The sequence below is a fragment of the Hoplias malabaricus genome, chromosome Y (assembly GCF_029633855.1).
Source record: "Hoplias malabaricus isolate fHopMal1 chromosome Y, fHopMal1.hap1, whole genome shotgun sequence".
NCBI lineage: Eukaryota > Metazoa > Chordata > Actinopteri > Characiformes > Erythrinidae > Hoplias > Hoplias malabaricus.
The window spans coordinates 22,962,023-22,979,874 of record NC_089820.1 but is presented as its reverse complement, the minus strand read 5'-3'; the positions used below and the strand labels follow the sequence as shown (position 1 = coordinate 22,979,874).

At 43.5% G+C, this 17,852-nt stretch overlaps 1 protein-coding gene across 1 annotated transcript in view; it reads right to left on the bottom strand.

Moving 5' to 3' along the window:
* Positions 1-17,852, bottom strand: part of LOC136678416 (extracellular matrix organizing protein FRAS1-like) — a 177,861-nt gene that overhangs the window by 22,346 nt on the left and 137,663 nt on the right. Inside the window, 13 exon segments of the mRNA XM_066656471.1 lie at positions 1,306-1,533; positions 1,880-2,020; positions 3,298-3,422; positions 7,801-7,980; positions 9,397-9,516; positions 9,774-9,962; positions 10,169-10,432; positions 11,902-12,058; positions 13,078-13,280; positions 13,999-14,131; positions 15,475-15,637; positions 16,926-17,077; positions 17,472-17,719. Of these exon segments, the coding sequence (XP_066512568.1) occupies positions 1,306-1,533; positions 1,880-2,020; positions 3,298-3,422; positions 7,801-7,980; positions 9,397-9,516; positions 9,774-9,962; positions 10,169-10,432; positions 11,902-12,058; positions 13,078-13,280; positions 13,999-14,131; positions 15,475-15,637; positions 16,926-17,077; positions 17,472-17,719 (2,303 nt within the window).

Below are 17,852 nucleotides of genomic sequence, written 5' to 3'. Positions count from 1 at the left end.
TGTCGCAGTCACACAGTTCCAGGGACCTGGGGGTTGTGGGTTCGATTCCCACTCCGGGTGACTGTCTGTGAGGAGTTAGTGTGTTCTTCCCGTTGTAAGGAGTTGGTGTGTTCTTCCCGTGTTCGCATGGGTTTCCTCCGGGTGACTGTCTGTGAGGAGTTGGAGTTCTTCCCGTTGTAAGGAGTTGGTGTGTTCTTCCCGTGTTCGCATGGGTTTCCTCCGGGTGACTGTCTGTGAGGAGTGTGGTGTGTTCTCCCTGTGTCTGTGTGGGTTTCCTCTGGGTGACTGTCTGTGAGGAGTGTGTTGTGTTCTCCCTGTGTCTGCGTGGGTTTCCTCCGGGTGACTGTCTGTGAGGAGTGTGGTGTGTTCTCTATGTGTCTGCGTGGGTTTCCTCTGGGTGACTGTCTGTGAGGAGTGTGGTGTGTTCTCCCTGTGTCTGCGTGGGTTTCCTCCAGGTGACTGTCGGTGAGGAGTGTGGTGTGTTCTCCCTGTGTCTGCGTGGGTTTCCTCTGGGTGACTGTCTGTGAGGAGTTTGGTGTGTTCTCCCTGTGTCTGCGTGGGTTTCCTCCAGGTGCTCCGGTTTCCTCCCACAGTCCAAAAACACACGTTGTTAGGTGGATTGGTGACTCAAAAGTGTCCGTGAGTGTGTGAATGAATGTGTGTGTGTGTGTTGCCCTGTGAAGGACTGGCGCCCCCTCCAGTGTGCATTCCCGCCTTGCATCCAATGATTCCAGGTATGCTCTGGACCCCCCGCGACCCTGAATTGGATAAGCGGCTACAGATAATGAATGAATGAATGTTCTTTTTATGCAGTAAATAAGAACGACACAAGCTCAGAACAGCTTGCAGAGAAGCAGTGGAAATGCTGGGAAGATGATCCAGCACTAAACTGACTCGACCCCAAACCTCCCCCAGAGGCAACACCACAAGTCTGCCGGAGTAAACGCCATCAAAATTGCATAAGCTACAGCTACTTTAACCAAACTGAAGTGGAAAAGTCTGAGAGTTTGAATAAACAATAATACGGGCTAATCATTTCATATACCCGCTTTGCTGAAGTAACAGCTTCTCCACATCTGGGGACGCTTTACGTTAGAAACTCTGTGAGGAGTTTATGGTATTCTGCCACACACAGCCCAATGCTGCCTGGATTTATACTCCTCTAGATGCTCCTGAGCTCCACACCGTAATTACAATAAAGAGACTTATTATCATCCCGTAGTCTGGAAAGACCTTGTGATTATATACGATTAAATGGATGGTAATCGGTCAACACTTCAGTCGCACCAACTATATTCTACTCACCTCTTTCCCTCCATCTTCGATGATGAAGAACATGTTTGTGCCATCGCTGATGGTGAAGGTGAAGCGGTCTTTCAAAGAATTGCTACCGTCGTGGTTGTAGCTGATGCGGTTCTGATAGACGTCGTCCATGCTGAAGGTGCTTGTCTGTCTGTAGTGCTGACCATTACTGGTGCGTTCGATGGTACCGTGACGCGGAGCCTGGACAATGGTGAAGGTGATGGAGTCCTCCTGAGAGAAAGAGAGAGAACATCCGTTCAAATAAAAACTAAACAAGAAACAAGGGTAAGAATGTGACTTAAACCCAAACTCTGAGAAAGACACAGCGAAGCAGTTTCTAATAGAACTCCAGTGGATATTTGAAAAGTCACAAAACAGAATAGATACTGTATAATATAATGAAAAAAAAAAAGAAATAAGAAAGCAATGCAAATGACTAAAACTAGATTTCCTTTCTCAGAAATACACCTATTTGCATGTTCTGTATAAACAGACCTACATCGAAATCATCCTTCTATCAACCTCACAACAACTAAAGCAGGCATTAATGTACCTGTAACGATGGTTAATGAGTTACCTCTGTGTCTGCATCCACAGCCTTTAGCTCAAACTCTGTAATGGTCTTCCTCACTCCCTCTTGGACCCTCATCCCCGGCACTTTCAGCACGGGCAGCGAGTCGTCCACTGGCCGGATGCTGATGTAGAATGTCTGAGATATCTGTAACACACAAATTTAAGATGGGTTGGATTGCATGAAGGATTTTGAGTTTTGGAAAGGCATTATGTATAAAAAAAATTATACACACACACGCTCGCACACACACACATACACGCACACACACATACATACATACATATATATATATATAATTAATTAATTATTATCATTATTATTATTATTAAAATGTGTTTAACCTGGTCAGAATCTAATTTTCTCATTTTTAGTTATCCAATTAAAATGCAAATTAAAGTAACAACCAAGAGAATGAAGCAAGTGTGGCCTTAATAATAAGTAGTGAGGCAGCTGCTGCTGAATAAAAGAAAATAAGCTCAGAACTGCTTTGCTCGGGATCAAAAGCTCTAATTGGTCGTGCTGTTCTTTTCTGAAGACCACGTTTGGTTTGTTCTCTCCTTCTCTCTTTCTCCTTCTCTCTCTCTCTCTCTCTCTCTCTCTCTCTCTCTTACCCACTCACTCTCTGGAGAGGCACTTGCTCTTGTAGAGTTCCACTTGAGCAGTCTATGCATTATGTGCATTGTGTGGTTACATCAATGCTCTTCTATGTTAATCTCTTTCAATCCTCTGCCCGTTTGAAGTTTGTGTGTGTTTACTCAGGCAAGTCTCATGTTCATTAATGTTTGTATGCATACATTGTGTATGTGTGTGTGTGTGTGTGTGTTTGTGTGTGTGTGGGTGTATGTGTGTGTGTGTGTGTGTATGAGCGTGGGTGTGTGTATGAGCAAGAGTGTGTGTGTATGAGCAAGCGTGTGTGTGTATGAGCAAGGGTGTGTGTGTATGAGCAAGGGTGTGTGTGTGTGTGTGTGTGTATGTGTGTGTGTGCGAGCGTGTTTGTGTGTGCGTCTATGTGTGTGTGTGTGTGTGTATGAGCGTGTGTGTGTGTATGAGTGTGGGTGTGTGTATGAGCGAGCGTCTGTGTGTGTTTGTGGGGGTATGCGTGTGTGTGCGAGCGTGTGTGTGTGTATGAGCGTGTGTGTGTATGTATGGGTGTGGGTGTGTGTGTATGAGTGTGGGTGTGTGTATGAGCAAGCGTGTGTGTGTGTGTATGTGTGCGTCTATGTGTGTGTGTGTGTGTATGAGCGTGTGTGTGTGTATGAGTGTGGGTGTGTGTATGAGCGAGCGTGTGTGTGTATGAGCGTGTGTGTGTGTATGAGTGTGGGTGTGTGTATGAGCGAGCGTGTGTGTGTATGAGCGTGTGTGTGTGTGTGTATGAGCATGTGTGTGTGTGTGTGTGTATGAGCGTGTGTGTGTGTGTTTACCTCGTTAGCCCCGTCAGACACAGTGAAAGAGAACTGGTCCGAGTGTTTCTCCTCTTCGCTGGTGTGGACATACTGGACAGTGCGGGAGGCCAGGTCTGCTTGAGTGAACGAGTTAATCTGCTTTCCTGCAACATTAACATGAATCATATTTGACCTATAAATAAATAACTTTTTCCACACAATGTTGTAGGTACTATTTGTGAAAGTGATTAATATTTATTTTCTCAACAAAGTGTAATTCACCTGAGATAAAGAACTACATTGCTCGGTAGTCCCTGAATTAACCTGTTAATGCTCCATAACGTGGGTGCTCCACATAAGGGCAGCCATTAACCCTCTGAGGTTGAAGAAAGTGCTGGCGCATCAAATACGACCATTTGCGATGTTTCTCTTAATATCTTAGTGGTAACACAGCGCAGAAATACAGTTCAAACACTCTGTGAATGTGCAGAAACTGCTCTTTCGATCGCATGCTATCGTGACTATACACAATACTGTACATCCCAAGTTACCAGCCTATGTATGAGCTTGAGACTCGCCTCCTCTGCCTCTCGCCGTGTCTCACTGGTGGATTCGCTTGTTTTTAAGACTCTGATAAAACTATTTCAATCACCAAAACGATTCATCCACACGAGGAAAGGGAAGTTTTCACAAGAGATATAAAGATTTTCTAAAATCGGATTTAAGTTTTTCAGGGTTAGAAACAGATTATCTCTTCAGAAAATGCTCTAGGTCACATGGGCCTCTCTTAATGAGAGAGCTGAGATTGAGGAGGCCCTACACCATACTAATAAATTATTGTTGTCTATTTTGACTATTACAAGTCAGAGGTGTGTCACAATCATTTTAAAGCTGTAAATTTAGGGTAAATATACCCCCAAGTGTTCCTTTAAAAACTGGAGCATCTGTTTAAACTTTGAGTGTGGAGTAATAATCGAGTCTCATTAAAATCAGTGGAGAGCTTCGGTGTAGAGTGGTGAGGATGTCATTTTCTATTCAAAATAAAAGAGGAAATTAAAATATTGAAGCTTAAACATGACAGAGGATTGCAATTGGTCTGAAATTGAACATGAAGGGTCCCAGTGACCCAGAGTTTGACCAACTGAATTTTGGTGCCACATCTCTATTGGATAAAACCCATTAACAAGAACATTTATTACACTAACACGTCTAATGAAGGGCGGCACAGTTGTACAGCTGGTAGTCTCGCGGTCACACAGCTCCACGGTCCTGGGTTTGTGGGTTCTGTAAGGAGTGTGGTGTGTTCTCCCTGTGTCTGCGCGGGTTTCCTCCGGGTGACTGTCTGTGAGGAGTGTGGTGTGTTCTCCCTGTGTCTGAGTGGGTTTCCTCCGGGTGACTGTCTGTGAGGAGTGTGGTGTGTTCTCCCTGTGTCTGCGTGGGTTTCCTCCGGGTGACTGTCTGTGAGGAGTGTGGTGTGTTCTCCCTATGTCTGCGTGGGTTTCCTCCGGGTGAATGTCTGTGAGGAGTGTGGTGTGTTCTCCCTATGTCTGCGCGGGTTTCCTCCGGGTGACTGTCTGTGAGGAGTGTGGTGTGTTCTCCCTATGTCTGCGCGGGTTTCCTCCGGGTGACTGTCTGTGAGGAGTGTGGTGTGTTCTCCCTGTGTCTGAGTGGGTTTCCTCCGGGTGACTGTCTGTGAGGAGTGTGGTGTGTTCTCCCTGTGTCTGCGCGGGTTTCTTCCGGGTGACTGTCTGTGAGGAGTGTGGTGTGTTCTCCCTGTGTCTGCGTGGGTTTCCTCCAGGTGACTGTATGTGAGGAGTGTGGTGTGTTCTCTCTGTGTCTGTGTGGGTTTCCTCCGGGTGACTGTCTGTGAGGAGTGTGGTGTGTTCTCCCTGTGTCTGCGCGGGTTTCCTCCGGGTGACTGTCTGTGAGGAGTGTGGTGTGTTCTCCCTGTGTCTGCGTGGGTTTCCTCCGGGTGACTGTCTGTGAGGAGTGTGGTGTGTTCTCCCTATGTCTGCGCGGGTTTCCTCCGGGTGACTGTCTGTGAGGAGTGTGGTGTGTTCTCCCTGTGTCTGAGTGGGTTTCCTCCGGGTGACTGTCTGTGAGGAGTGTGGTGTGTTCTCCCTGTGTCTGCGTGGGTTTCCTCCGGGTGACTGTCTGTGAGGAGTGTGGTGTGTTCTCCCTATGTCTGCGCGGGTTTCCTCCGGGTGACTGTCTGTGAGGAGTGTGGTGTGTTCTCCCTGTGTCTGAGTGGGTTTCCTCCGGGTGACTGTCTGTGAGGAGTGTGGTGTGTTCTCCCTGTGTCTGCGCGGGTTTCTTCCGGGTGACTGTCTGTGAGGAGTGTGTTGTGTTCTCCCTGTGTCTGCGTGGGTTTCCTCCAGGTGACTGTATGTGAGGAGTGTGGTGTGTTCTCTCTGTGTCTGTGTGGGTTTCCTCCGGGTGACTGTCTGTGAGGAGTGTGGTGTGTTCTCCCTGTGTCTGCGTGGGTTTCCTCCGGGTGACTGTCTGTGAAGAGTGTGGTGTGTTCTCCCCGTGTCCGTGTGGGTTTCCTCCGGGTGACTGTCTGTGAGGAGTGTGGTGTGTTCTCTCCGTGTCTGAGTGGGTTTCCTCCGGGTGACTGTCTGTGAGTAGTGTGGTGTGTTCTCCCCGTGTCCGTGTGGGTTTCCTCCGGGTGCTCCGGGTTCCTTCCACAGTCCAAAAACACATGTTGGTAGGTGGATTGGCGACTCAAAAGTGTCCATAGGTGTGAGTGAATGTGTGAGTGTGTGTGTGAGTGAATGTGTGTGTGTTGCCCTGTGAAGGACTGGCGCCCCCTCCAGTGTGTATTCCTGCCTTGTGCCCAATGATTCCAGGTAGGCTCTGGACCCACCGCGAACTCAGAGAAATCGTCAGATCATCTTAAAACGCAATGTGATTTTACATTGTTTTATAAATATCACGGCCAAATGTGAATACATTTACATACTGTCATTATATGATGTAAACAGCACCATACAGATGTTAAGAGACATCTGCCTGAATTTAAGTTTAGGATTATTAATAGAATAAATATATTTCTAAGACAAATATAAATCAGGAACGTCCTCTAAACACAAACCCTCAAGTTGCCAGGTTTTAACTGTGTTTTAAGTGTGAACGTCCATGTCCATTTCTTTCAGAAATAAATATAATAGGTGGAAAATTAAAAATTGTGCCAGAAATTCAAATTTGGCAGCATCACAAGTGGTTAGATTGTGTCTCTGCTGCTTGGCAGCATGCAGGACACCACAATGAGAAGACGCAGACTTTTCCAACAAATGTTCTGTGCTCTGCAGTGCAGCTATTATTTGTTAAAAAATTTGTATTGGGTGCTAAGCACAATAGCAGTAGCCGTCACAATGGACACTAAGGTTAAAATAATACAGAGAGTAGAGCGAGGTGAGAATATGTTTGACACTGACCGTTCATGCGACAGGGAACTGTTCCACCATTGGCACACATATCAAGTACAGAGAGAAGATAATGGAACATGTGAATAATTGTGTCAATGATGTCTACTATTTCTTCAGAGAAATGTGAAAAAGGACATTTACATTTATAGCATTTAGCAGACGCTCTTATCCAGAGCAACTTACAAAAGTGCTTTGAGGAGATGGAAAACCTCCACAGTGTGTGGATACTGAATCATCATCAGCGTTGTGTGCTGCTAAGCTGATGAGCTGAGAGAGGACAAATATCTGCATCTTGACAACCATGGTGAATCATCAGAGGGTGCATCGTTTGATGCCAGACATGGTTGGTTTCACCGTTCCACGGCTCAAGACAACCTTCATAATGTGCAGGAAATTGTTGAGGCAGCAAGTGCTAACACTGTAGCTGCCCAAGAAGTCCCTGAAGCACTCATGAAAATTATTAAGCAAAGTGACTTTTTACTCTGACAAACATTCAACACATAGACGAGGGAGGATTTTACTGGAAACGAGTGTCAGAACGAACTTATACAAGTAGGAAAGCTGATTCCTGGCTTTATAGAAGCCAAAGACAGATTGACTCTCCTACTTGGTGGCAGTGCTTTGGGGGCTCTAAAGCCAAAGTCTCTGAATACTGATTCTGCATGGCATAAAGTTATGACCTCCAAAATGAAAGGGGAGTATGGAAGAATCTGCGCTCCAGGTTTTGCCTCACCACTTAAATCCAGTCCATGTAAAACCCAAGAAAAAACTACAGATATTTTATTATAAACTTTAATGGAAAAGGAGCTCTCAGAACTCATGTATGTAGTGATGTGAGGTTTGCGGAGTTTACTTTAATAAAAAAAAAAACTAATACAAAATAAAAACTATTCTTTAGTATGTATTTTCTGAATCTCATTTCACATCGCGCTTGTTAAATGAAGGGCAGGTGTCATCATTTTGATGGATGTGTTTGGGCTTTCTCAGCCACCGTATTCTTGGGATAAAGATTTAACAACAATTTAATGACGTAAGCATGAATTAGGGGGAGATTTGAGATACTAATAAAAAGGATGATCATTGGGTCCAAATATGTGTGTGTGCGTGTTTGTACCAGGGTTAGTGGACAGTTCCAGATGACCCAGCTGGGTTTGTTTGGTGATGCGATAGATCAGCTCTCCGGGTTCACTGTCCTGGTCAGTGGAGGACAGCTGTTGAGTGGAGATCTTCTTCACTGAATTTTCATCCAACACCAAGCCTTTATTGACCACCACTGAAGGGGGGAGTTTATCCTCTGAATCAGAACAAAACAAAGAGCGATATCAGAATGTGAAGGCTGTATCAGGCTGTCTGGACTTATTAAGCAAAGAATGACAAACATATCCCAAATCCCATAATCGTCCAAGTTCTCTTTTGGAGTTAATCTACAATTTTGATTAAAAGAGTAATCAGCTTTTTTTTTATTCATTTATTTATTTTTAAATTTAGCAAAAATATAATACAATTAAGGAACCAGTAATACATCACTGACACTTTTTCAGACATTAAAAAATGACATATTATTTAGGAAAACATTCATTCATTATCTGTAGGTCCAGAGCCTACCTGGAATCACTGGGCGCAAGACAGGAATACACCCTGGAGGGGGCGCCTGTCTTTCACAGGGCAACACACACACGGACACTTTTGAGTCGCCAATCCACTTACCAATCTGTGTTTTTGGACCATGGGAGCACCTGGAGGAAACCCACGCAGACACAGGGAGAACACACCACACTCCTCACAGACTGTCACCCGGAGGAAACCCACGCAGACACAGAGAGAACACATCACACTCCTCACAGACAGTCACCCGGAGGTAACCCACACAGACACAGGGAGAACACACCACACTCCTCACAGACAGTCACCCGGAGGAAACCCACACAGACACAGGGAGAACACACCACACTCCTCACAGACAGTCACCCGGAGGAAACCCACGCAGACACAGGGAGAACACACCACACTCCTCACAGACAGTCACCCGGAGGAAACCCACGCAGACACAGGGAGAACACACCACACTCCTCACAGACAGTCACCCGGAGGTAACCCACACAGACACAGGGAGAACACACCACACTCCTCACAGACAGTCACCCGGAGGAAACCCACGCAGACACAGAGAGAACACACCACACTCCTCACAGACAGTCACCCGGAGGTAACCCACACAGACACAGGGAGAACACACCACACTCCTCACAGACAGTCACCCGGAGGAAACCCACGCAGACACAGAGAGAACATACCACACTCCTCACAGACAGTCACCCGGAGGAAACCCACACAGACACAGGGAGAACACACCACACTCCTCACAGACAGTCACCCGGAGTGGGAATCGAACCCACAACCTCCAGGTCCCTGGAGCTGTGTGACTGCGACACTAACCTGCTGCGCCACCGTGCCCCTTATTTAGGAATTTAAGAATATAAATTAAAAGGACATACTAAATTATATAAAAAATAAAAAGCTGAATTTTTACAGATATCCAGATCTATAAAATAATAACTAGAATTGAAAATGTGTATTTTCATTTGTTAAAAAATTCTAATGGATAAGTCAAGAGGGCAATTGTAAACCAGAAATGATGTAAATTGTTTAACCGAGTTTGAGTATTTTTGACAGGTTACTACTGTCATTACTAAAAGAAAGATCCATGTACCAAGAACACTGATGAAGAAAGACTCATCAATCAGTTTGTTTCCTTCTGGATCTTCAAGATCAAACTTAAAGGAGAAGCTGCCTCCACTCTCTCCCTTTTCATGGATGTACTCCACAAAGCCTGTGATGATAAAAAACATAAAACATAGTGATAAGGTTTTATGGAACACTTTTACGGCGAGCCTGACAGCAGCTCTGAACAAACACCATGTGTCAAAGCATCAAAATTTAGTTTTGTAGAATCCATTCTGAGGGAAAACTTTCCCAGTTTCCCTTATAATTTCAGACAACTGCCACAGCTGTGACATGTCCAGATGAGTTTCCAGACGTCTAGACATTTCACAGCTTTCTGACCCTGGGAGAAAGTGCGAGAGAGACCTTTGTTGATGTCCTCCTGTGTGAAGCTTGTGACTGGTCCTCTAGCAGAGAGCTGGACTTTGCTTCGGCCTCTAGTCAGCTGCAGTGTGCCCACACTCACATCTTTGGTCAGGGTGAACTTGAGTTTAAGGTTCTCAGAGTCAATATCAGTGCCCTTCAGCTGCTGCTCTGTGATTTTAGAGGAAGAACCTAAGAAAAGGAGGTTTAAGATGTTTTGTACAGCAATATCAAAAGAAATACAAATTATATATAACAGATGTAATGCTCAATAATTTACTGGGTTTCACTCCAGCTCAGATCTTAATAAAATTGTATTATGACAGAAATATTTCCAAAAGTTAACTGTTAAAGGAGGTTGATGTTTCCTCTAACTTTTGACTGAAGTATCTTCTCACCTGCTGCTAACTGCAGGCCTCGGTTGATTGTGACTCTGGGTCCCTCACTGTTCCTCAGGTCCATGCTGAACTCCAGACGTCCAGTCTCAGTATGCACCCCGTCCGTCACGGAGAAGCGGATCTCATCAGTTCCAGAGCCCTGTCCATCTGGAGTGTAGACCAGAAGCTCGTCCAGAATGTCCTGGTAAGTGAAGGTTGATCCCTGGACCAGTACCTTTCCATTCTCCAGCGGCTGGGAGTAGAACTGCCTCCTGCGCAGTTTACCTGTAAAGAAGTGAGGATATACAATGTCATCAAACAGCGCAGCGAGCCGGAGGGGAGTGCCGACTGCTCAGGTCTGTCACATCATCTCACAGAGGCCGGTGATAGGACGCTGCATTTTATAGTTCCTGCGTCCTTCGTCCGACTTTGATAAAGTTTAAACATGTCTGGTTATATGCACAGAATTAAAGTATCTTAAAGTCTTTCTCCATGTGTTTGTCTCATGGCATTTCATGAAGCACTGTGTCCAGTTTCTCTGCTCCCAGAGTGATGGACTAATGGTTCTTTTATTGTATGTCATGTCATTTAGCCGAAACACTCTCAAAGGTTGAGTATAATGGCAGTGAAAGGCCACAGCCTCCAGGGCTCTATTGACTTTACTTTTATGTGGAGCATGTCGGGGGGCTTCATGGCAGCTTTCTCTCGGTTTTATTATGAGTCAGGATTATGAATCGGCTCTGTGGAACAATACAGAGGGACCTGACCTCTGAAAACTCTCAAAATAACACAGAAACACTGACTGAATTGCAGTCTCATATGGGATGCTACTGTCAGACTGCAGAGGTCAAATCCTGGATTTATGGAGAACGTGGGTAAGGGAGTAAAGCGTGGGAGCAGTGTATAAACAGAACATCATTAGCAACATTAGCATCCAGTGTCACGCAAAAGAATCAAACTCCAGACCCAGGGTTGAGAAGAGCTGTTACTGAGCCTACTGATAAGATAACATGTGAATGAAAATGGTTATAAAATATAGACATAGGTCAGGTATTGATAAAACTTTCTAATGTTGTTTTAAAAATGTTTACATTGAGCAAAGACCGGAGAGTTAAATTCAGGTTATCCAATTCAGGGTCACGGTGGGTCCAGAGCATACCTGGAATCACTGGGCGCGAGGCGGGAATACACCCTGGAGGGGGCGCCAGTCCTTCACAGGGCAACACAGACACACACACATTCACTCACACTCTCACACCTACGGACACTTTGAGTCGCCAATTAACCTACCAACGTGTGTTTTGGACTGTGGGAGGAAACCGGAGCACCCGGAGGAAACCCACGCGGACACAGGGAGAACACACCACACTCCTCACAGACAGTCACCCGGAGGAAACCCACACAGACACAGGGAGAACACACCACACTCCTCACAGACAGTCACCCGGAGCGGGAATCGAACCCACAACCTCCAGGTCCCTGGAGCTGTGTGACTACGACACTGAGAGTTAAAAGATGATCATCTAAATTTAGGGTAAGGGCGATAACTACTACTTCGATGCACAGAAAACATACCATGCAAACAGCAGCTTACAAAGACTCACAAACTCCCAAACACCTCAACATTTTGTCACTGATCAGGGTCACGAATACATCTCTCCACTTTCCTCATTCTCTAAAATATTCGTTTATATATTTTATGAACATGTTAGAACAAATAGAAAGAAAAAAGAAAACGAAACACTGGGACAAACCATAAGATGGTCTTTTGATGATTGTGAGAACAATCTCGTTCTCCGGCGTGTCCAGATCCAGTACGCTGAGGGAGGAATTAGTGATGACCACTCCGGAGTTCTCCTCCACGTGAATACTATTCACAGAGATGAGTGGAACTTTGTCTTCTTTGGTTTGCTGAAAGATGTACAAGACAATCGGCATTAGTGTTGCACCTCGCTGCAGAGCTCACTAAAAACTCCAAGAGATTTTGAAACCCCCTCCTGCCTCAGGCAACGACTGAAACGAGAGCAATCCAGGACATCCAGCAGAAACCTGATATGCACTTTGCTGATAAACAGTTTGCATTTAAAGTTCCCTGACAGAAAAACTGAAACACACTATGGCTCCAAATAACAGAAGTAAGCAGATATTTTTATGTATATTTCAGTAATATTACTTATAACTGACAGTGAAATGAACAAATCATGCTCTGATTTCCAATGGGTACAAACAATTTGTAAAGAAAATCACTCTAGGACAGAGGTGTACAATATTGTCCAAAACTTTTACAGGTTCTTGACATGAGCTTTTCATGGAAGTGCTATCTTATTCATTGATTCACATATTTCCATTCATACTCACTTGTGTACATACATTCATTCATTATCTGTAAGCGCTTATCCAGTTCAGAGTCACGGTGGGTCCAGAGCCTACCTGGAATCTTTGGGCGCAAGGAGGGAATACACCCTGGAGGGGGCGCCAGTCCTTAACAGGGCAACACACACACTCACACACTCACACACTTTTGAGTCGCCAATCCACCTACCAACGTGTGTTTTTGGACTGCGGGAGAAAACCAGAGCACCCGGAGGAAACCCACACGGACACGGGGAGAACACACCACACTCCTCATAGACAGTCACCCGGAGCGTGAATCGAACCCACAACCTCAAGGTCCCTGGAGCTGTGTGACTGCGACACTACCTGCTGCTCCACCATGCTGCCCACTTGTGTACATACTCACTCATTTACATAACTCACTCACTGACACACATGGATACTAACTCGTTCAGAAAGGGCACTATACCTCATACTCACATAGAGGGGTGTTAATGTGCTTCACTGTACTGAATTGGTCTCAGTTTTAAAACGCAACATGCAGCAACATTGGCCCTTTGCAAATAAAGCAGTAGACAGATTTGATAGCAGTGTACCTGGATGTCTATAGTAATATCAAAGGCTTCCGTCTGGCTGGAGCCGTCGCTGATGTAGAAGCTGAAGACGTCTTGGTGGACGTTTGCTTGGTGGACATTCTGAACATAGAAGATGTGATCTGAAGTGAGGTCCTCCATTGTGAAGGGGACATCCGGGCTGATCACACGAGCTCCACCCATTGATCCCACTGTGGGTAAAAAAGCTCAAACTTTAGCCTAAGCTCACCAAGCTCAATTCCATGTGTTGGCAGGAAGGGTATGAAGCCTCCCAGCATCGGGCTGTAGAGGCTGTTTTTTGGCTAAATGTAGTCAGATCTTCACAGCATGGTTTCAATATCTTGTAAAAAGCCTTCCCAGAAGAACAGAGACTGTTACTGAAGCAAAGATAGAGGCTAAACTCAATATTAATGTCAATCAGCTCTGAAGAAACATTAGTGGGGTGCTGTGTCTTTGAAATTTGGAAATAAACAAAGAGAGAGAAGATAATTTAGACCAAATGTGTCTAAACAGAACAATCTAACAAAGTTTAACTGAATGCATTGGGCAGTTTACGTTCAGTAAAGAGAAGTACCCACACTCCAGTGTGCTTTTCATCTTCTACGTTTTACTTAGTTACATTTTATTCATTTATATATAGTAAACAATTCCTATTTTGTTAAATCCCTTTCTGTTTTCTCGTTGTATATCGTAGCCTAGCACTGACATTGACCTGGAAAAAATCTAACAACAGCAATGTGTTTCAAATGTAAATGAACCCCGTGCCAATTAGTAGCTGGGCAATACAGTCTCCATGGTCAAAACTGTGCATCAGAAAAGACGCCATGCAGTCAGTAACTGTAATTTACCACCAGAAAAAGCTCTTGAAGCATATAAAAAATATAAAACCTTTTTATAAGGCTCTATAAAAACTTTAAAACCCACCTTGTTTTGTATTTTCTATAAAGCCATATTTCGGAGGACTGAGCAGCCACACCAGCAGGTCCTTTTTCGGTGTGTCTGGGTCAGATGCGATAATGTGATTGGCTGAAAGCTGGACTCTGCCTCCCTCTTGGACCTGACAATCATACACATTTCCAGCGTAATTATATATCACATACAGGTGCTGGTCATAAAATTAGAATATCAAGTTGATTTATTTCAGTAATTCCATTCAAAAAGTGAAACTTGTATATTATACTCATTCATTACACACAGCCTGATATATTTCAAGTGTTTCTTTCTTTTAATTTGATGATTATAACTGACAACTAATGAAAACCCCAAATTCAGTATCTCAGAATATTAGAATATTACTTAAAACCAATACAAAAATGATTTTAGAAATGCTGGCCAACTGAAGAGTATGAACATGAAAAGTATGAGCATGTACAGCACTCAATACTCATACTTTTGCCTGAATTACTGCAGCAATGCGGCGTGGCATGGAGTCGATCAGTCTGTGGCACTGCTCAGGTGTTATATGAGAGCACAGGTTGCTCTGATAGTGGCCTTCAGCTCTTGTACATGGCGTGTTGCATCTTCCTCTTCACAATACCCCATATATTTTCTATAGGGTTAAGGTCAGGTGAGTTTGCTGGCAAATTAAGAACAGGAATACCATGGTCCTTAAACCAGGTACTGGTAGCTTTGGCACTATGTGCAGGTGCCAAGTCCTGTTGGAAAATTAAATCTACATCTCCATAAAGTTGGTCAGTAGCAAGAAGCATGAAGTGCTCTAAAACTTCCTGATAGACGGCTGCTTTGACCTTGGAAAACACAGTGGACCAACACCAGCAGGTGACATGGCACCCCAAACCATCACTGACTTTACACTGGACCTCAAGTAATATGGATTCTGTGTTTCTCCGCTCTTCCTCCAGACCATGGGACCTTGATTTCCAAAGAAAATGCAAAATTTACTTTCATCAGAGAAAGTCACTTTGGACCATTTAGCAGCAGTCCAGTGCTTTTTGGAAGCAAGACACTTCTGAAACTGTCTCTTGTTCAAGAGTGGCTCCACACAAGGAACGCGACAGCTGAAACCCATGTCTTGCATATGTCTGTGTGTTGGTGGTTCTTGAAGCACTGACTCCAGCTGCAACTTTTTCATGATATTCTAATTTTATGACCAGCACCTGTATATACTCCTAAAAGGAATCACTGGGTGCAGGAGCACACACCAGTACATCACAGTAATTATTAATAATAATTATTATTTATGGATTCAAATTCTTCTAGTTGATGTTTAGTTTTTGTTTAATGACCTGCGAAAGCATTGTGTGCAACACAACTTCTATGTTATAGCACCTTATAGAAGCTGACATTTAGGAGGCATCTAATATTAGGTGGTTTCTGATATTTATTGTACAAAAAACAACAAACCTATTAGACTTTAGTTGGGGCAGTAAAAATGCTGACCTTGATGCCACTGTGGACAGTGACCACAGGTGGCTGTCTGTGTACAGATGTGATGGTGATGGTGCACATCTGGTTTTCCAGGCGATTGTTCTCTCCGTCGTAAACAATGAAATGGAAGATGTCGGTAACAGGCTGGTTTCCAGTTTCAAATGAAGTCACGTACCTGTTTCCAACCCACACCAATAAAAGCTATTAAAATCCATTCATTCATGTTTTCATCTTTGTCCATTAATGACCAAACATAAAAGATTACAAAACCTACTGCCATGAGTTCAGAAGAAATAATAGAACTTTATATATAAATAAATATACATATATCATCAAACTCCACAAAATGCTGTGCTATAGAAATATATTAATGTTAACGTCCTGTGAAATGTCTTTTGCCTCTTTCTAGTAGTTCCCTGAACTACTCTGTAACAAAAGACAAATTCCTTGCATGTGCAAACACACTAGTCCAATAAAGCCTTCTTATTCTGATTTAAAAATATTTTAAAATAATTTTAAAAACGCAATATAATAAATACACTGCATTGCATATATCAATACTGTACATAAATCAGTGTTAAAGCCTATTCATACTACTGCTCTGAATTAAATAACTGATTTGCAATTGAAAAAGCTTAATGTCATCCTTGGAGAAAAGCAAAATCAATAAACACATATTTCCTGAGCAGGGAAAACTGTCCAGCTGAGTGACCAGGAGCAGAGCTGCCAAAGGGGACACTGCCCTGAAGAAAAGTGCTCACGTTCTGTCCCAGCTGCTGCCTGCATTAAAGCCAATCAGCAGCTCAGCATGGGAATCAGCTGAGTGTATTAAAATTTGTATTCCATTGAAACACCTCTCTGCAGGCTTCAGCATCACAGGAGAAAAGCTTATCCCAAATTATAGAGGCTAATGTGCTAATGCAGCGTGGGTCTCCCTGAGCAGTGGAATCCAACAAAATAATTTAAAAGCTCATACGATGCTGTTAAGTATCAGCCTGAGATGTTAGTACTGAACTGAGAAACCTTATTTTCTCTCTAAATTACCAAGTTTACAGCAGCAGATACCACAGCACAGTCTACATAAAAATGAATAAGAAAAGCTCCATTCACCAAACACTGAAATGTTTATTCACATGTTTATAATTGATTAGTGAATGCTTCACAACTGAACGTTATGCTTCTATAAACACATTCATAACGTGTTATAATACATGCATATTTACAAACCTGCCTTACACTTTGTAATGTTTAATCAATGCTTTATAATTAATGTTCATATCTATAACTCATTCTGAGTTCTATATTTGATCACTTTTATGTCTGTGGCTTTTATTACTATTATTTTAATCTAAAATATGCTTTGTTTTAAAACTTACTTAATCTTGTGAACTATTTGTACACACTGCCATTACTTCTGGGTGGAGGCTTCTTTAGAGAAAAGCCAACTGAGATATGAACTGTACCGAATTTTGTGTTGGTTGATGTCCCCCATGGAGAATGTGGAATACTCATTCAGTTCCTCGTGGTCTGACTGAGAATTGGTTTTAGTGAGGATTCCATACATGGGTACAGAAACCAGCTGGATACGGATCTGCTCATCGGAGGAGTTATTGTCCTGGAGATTAGAACGGAAAGCTGCATCAAGTTGACTGACACTGACTGAATGGCAATGTATTTACAAGCACTCTAAACATATGCATTTATGAACATTAAAAATAAGATCATTATCTCATCCCTCATTTACTCAATTACACAATCAGAGTGAAATATCACGCCGTCTGAAACAGACTTGGATATGTTGTTTCATTATTATTTACAGACAAACATCAGGCTTTATATCCATCCACCAAAGACAAGCAAAAGCATCACTTTACTGACTGACTACATTTGTCAGATCTTCTATTTAAGCATTCTTTTAATAATCTTTAGCTTGATGAATAATTTACAGTGGTTTTAAAAAGCACGATGAAACATTAACAACAAAAATAACATCATTTCTCTTTTCTCACCACGTAGGCCAAATGAGAGCGCCTGATGACCGTGCTGCTCTTCTCAGACACTTCCAAGGACAGCAGAGCCTCGGGATCTCGCCGGGGTCCGTCTCCTCCACCTCCCGACACGATCACCTGGACAGTTGTGGAGCTCATGGACATGCCGTCCGTCACGGAGACCATCATAGAGTCCTCCTCAGAGCTGAGGCCGTTGTGCTCATACTGAAGGACATTCCTGGTCAGGTCACTGAAGGTAAATGTATCACCTGATGGACACATGTACACCACAAAAAAAGTTACAGAGCATCCAAAAAAAAAAAAAAAAAATAATAATAATAAATAAAATACTGTTCTCTCTCTGCACATGGCTCTGTCTGTTATTGTCCATGTCTCCGTCCT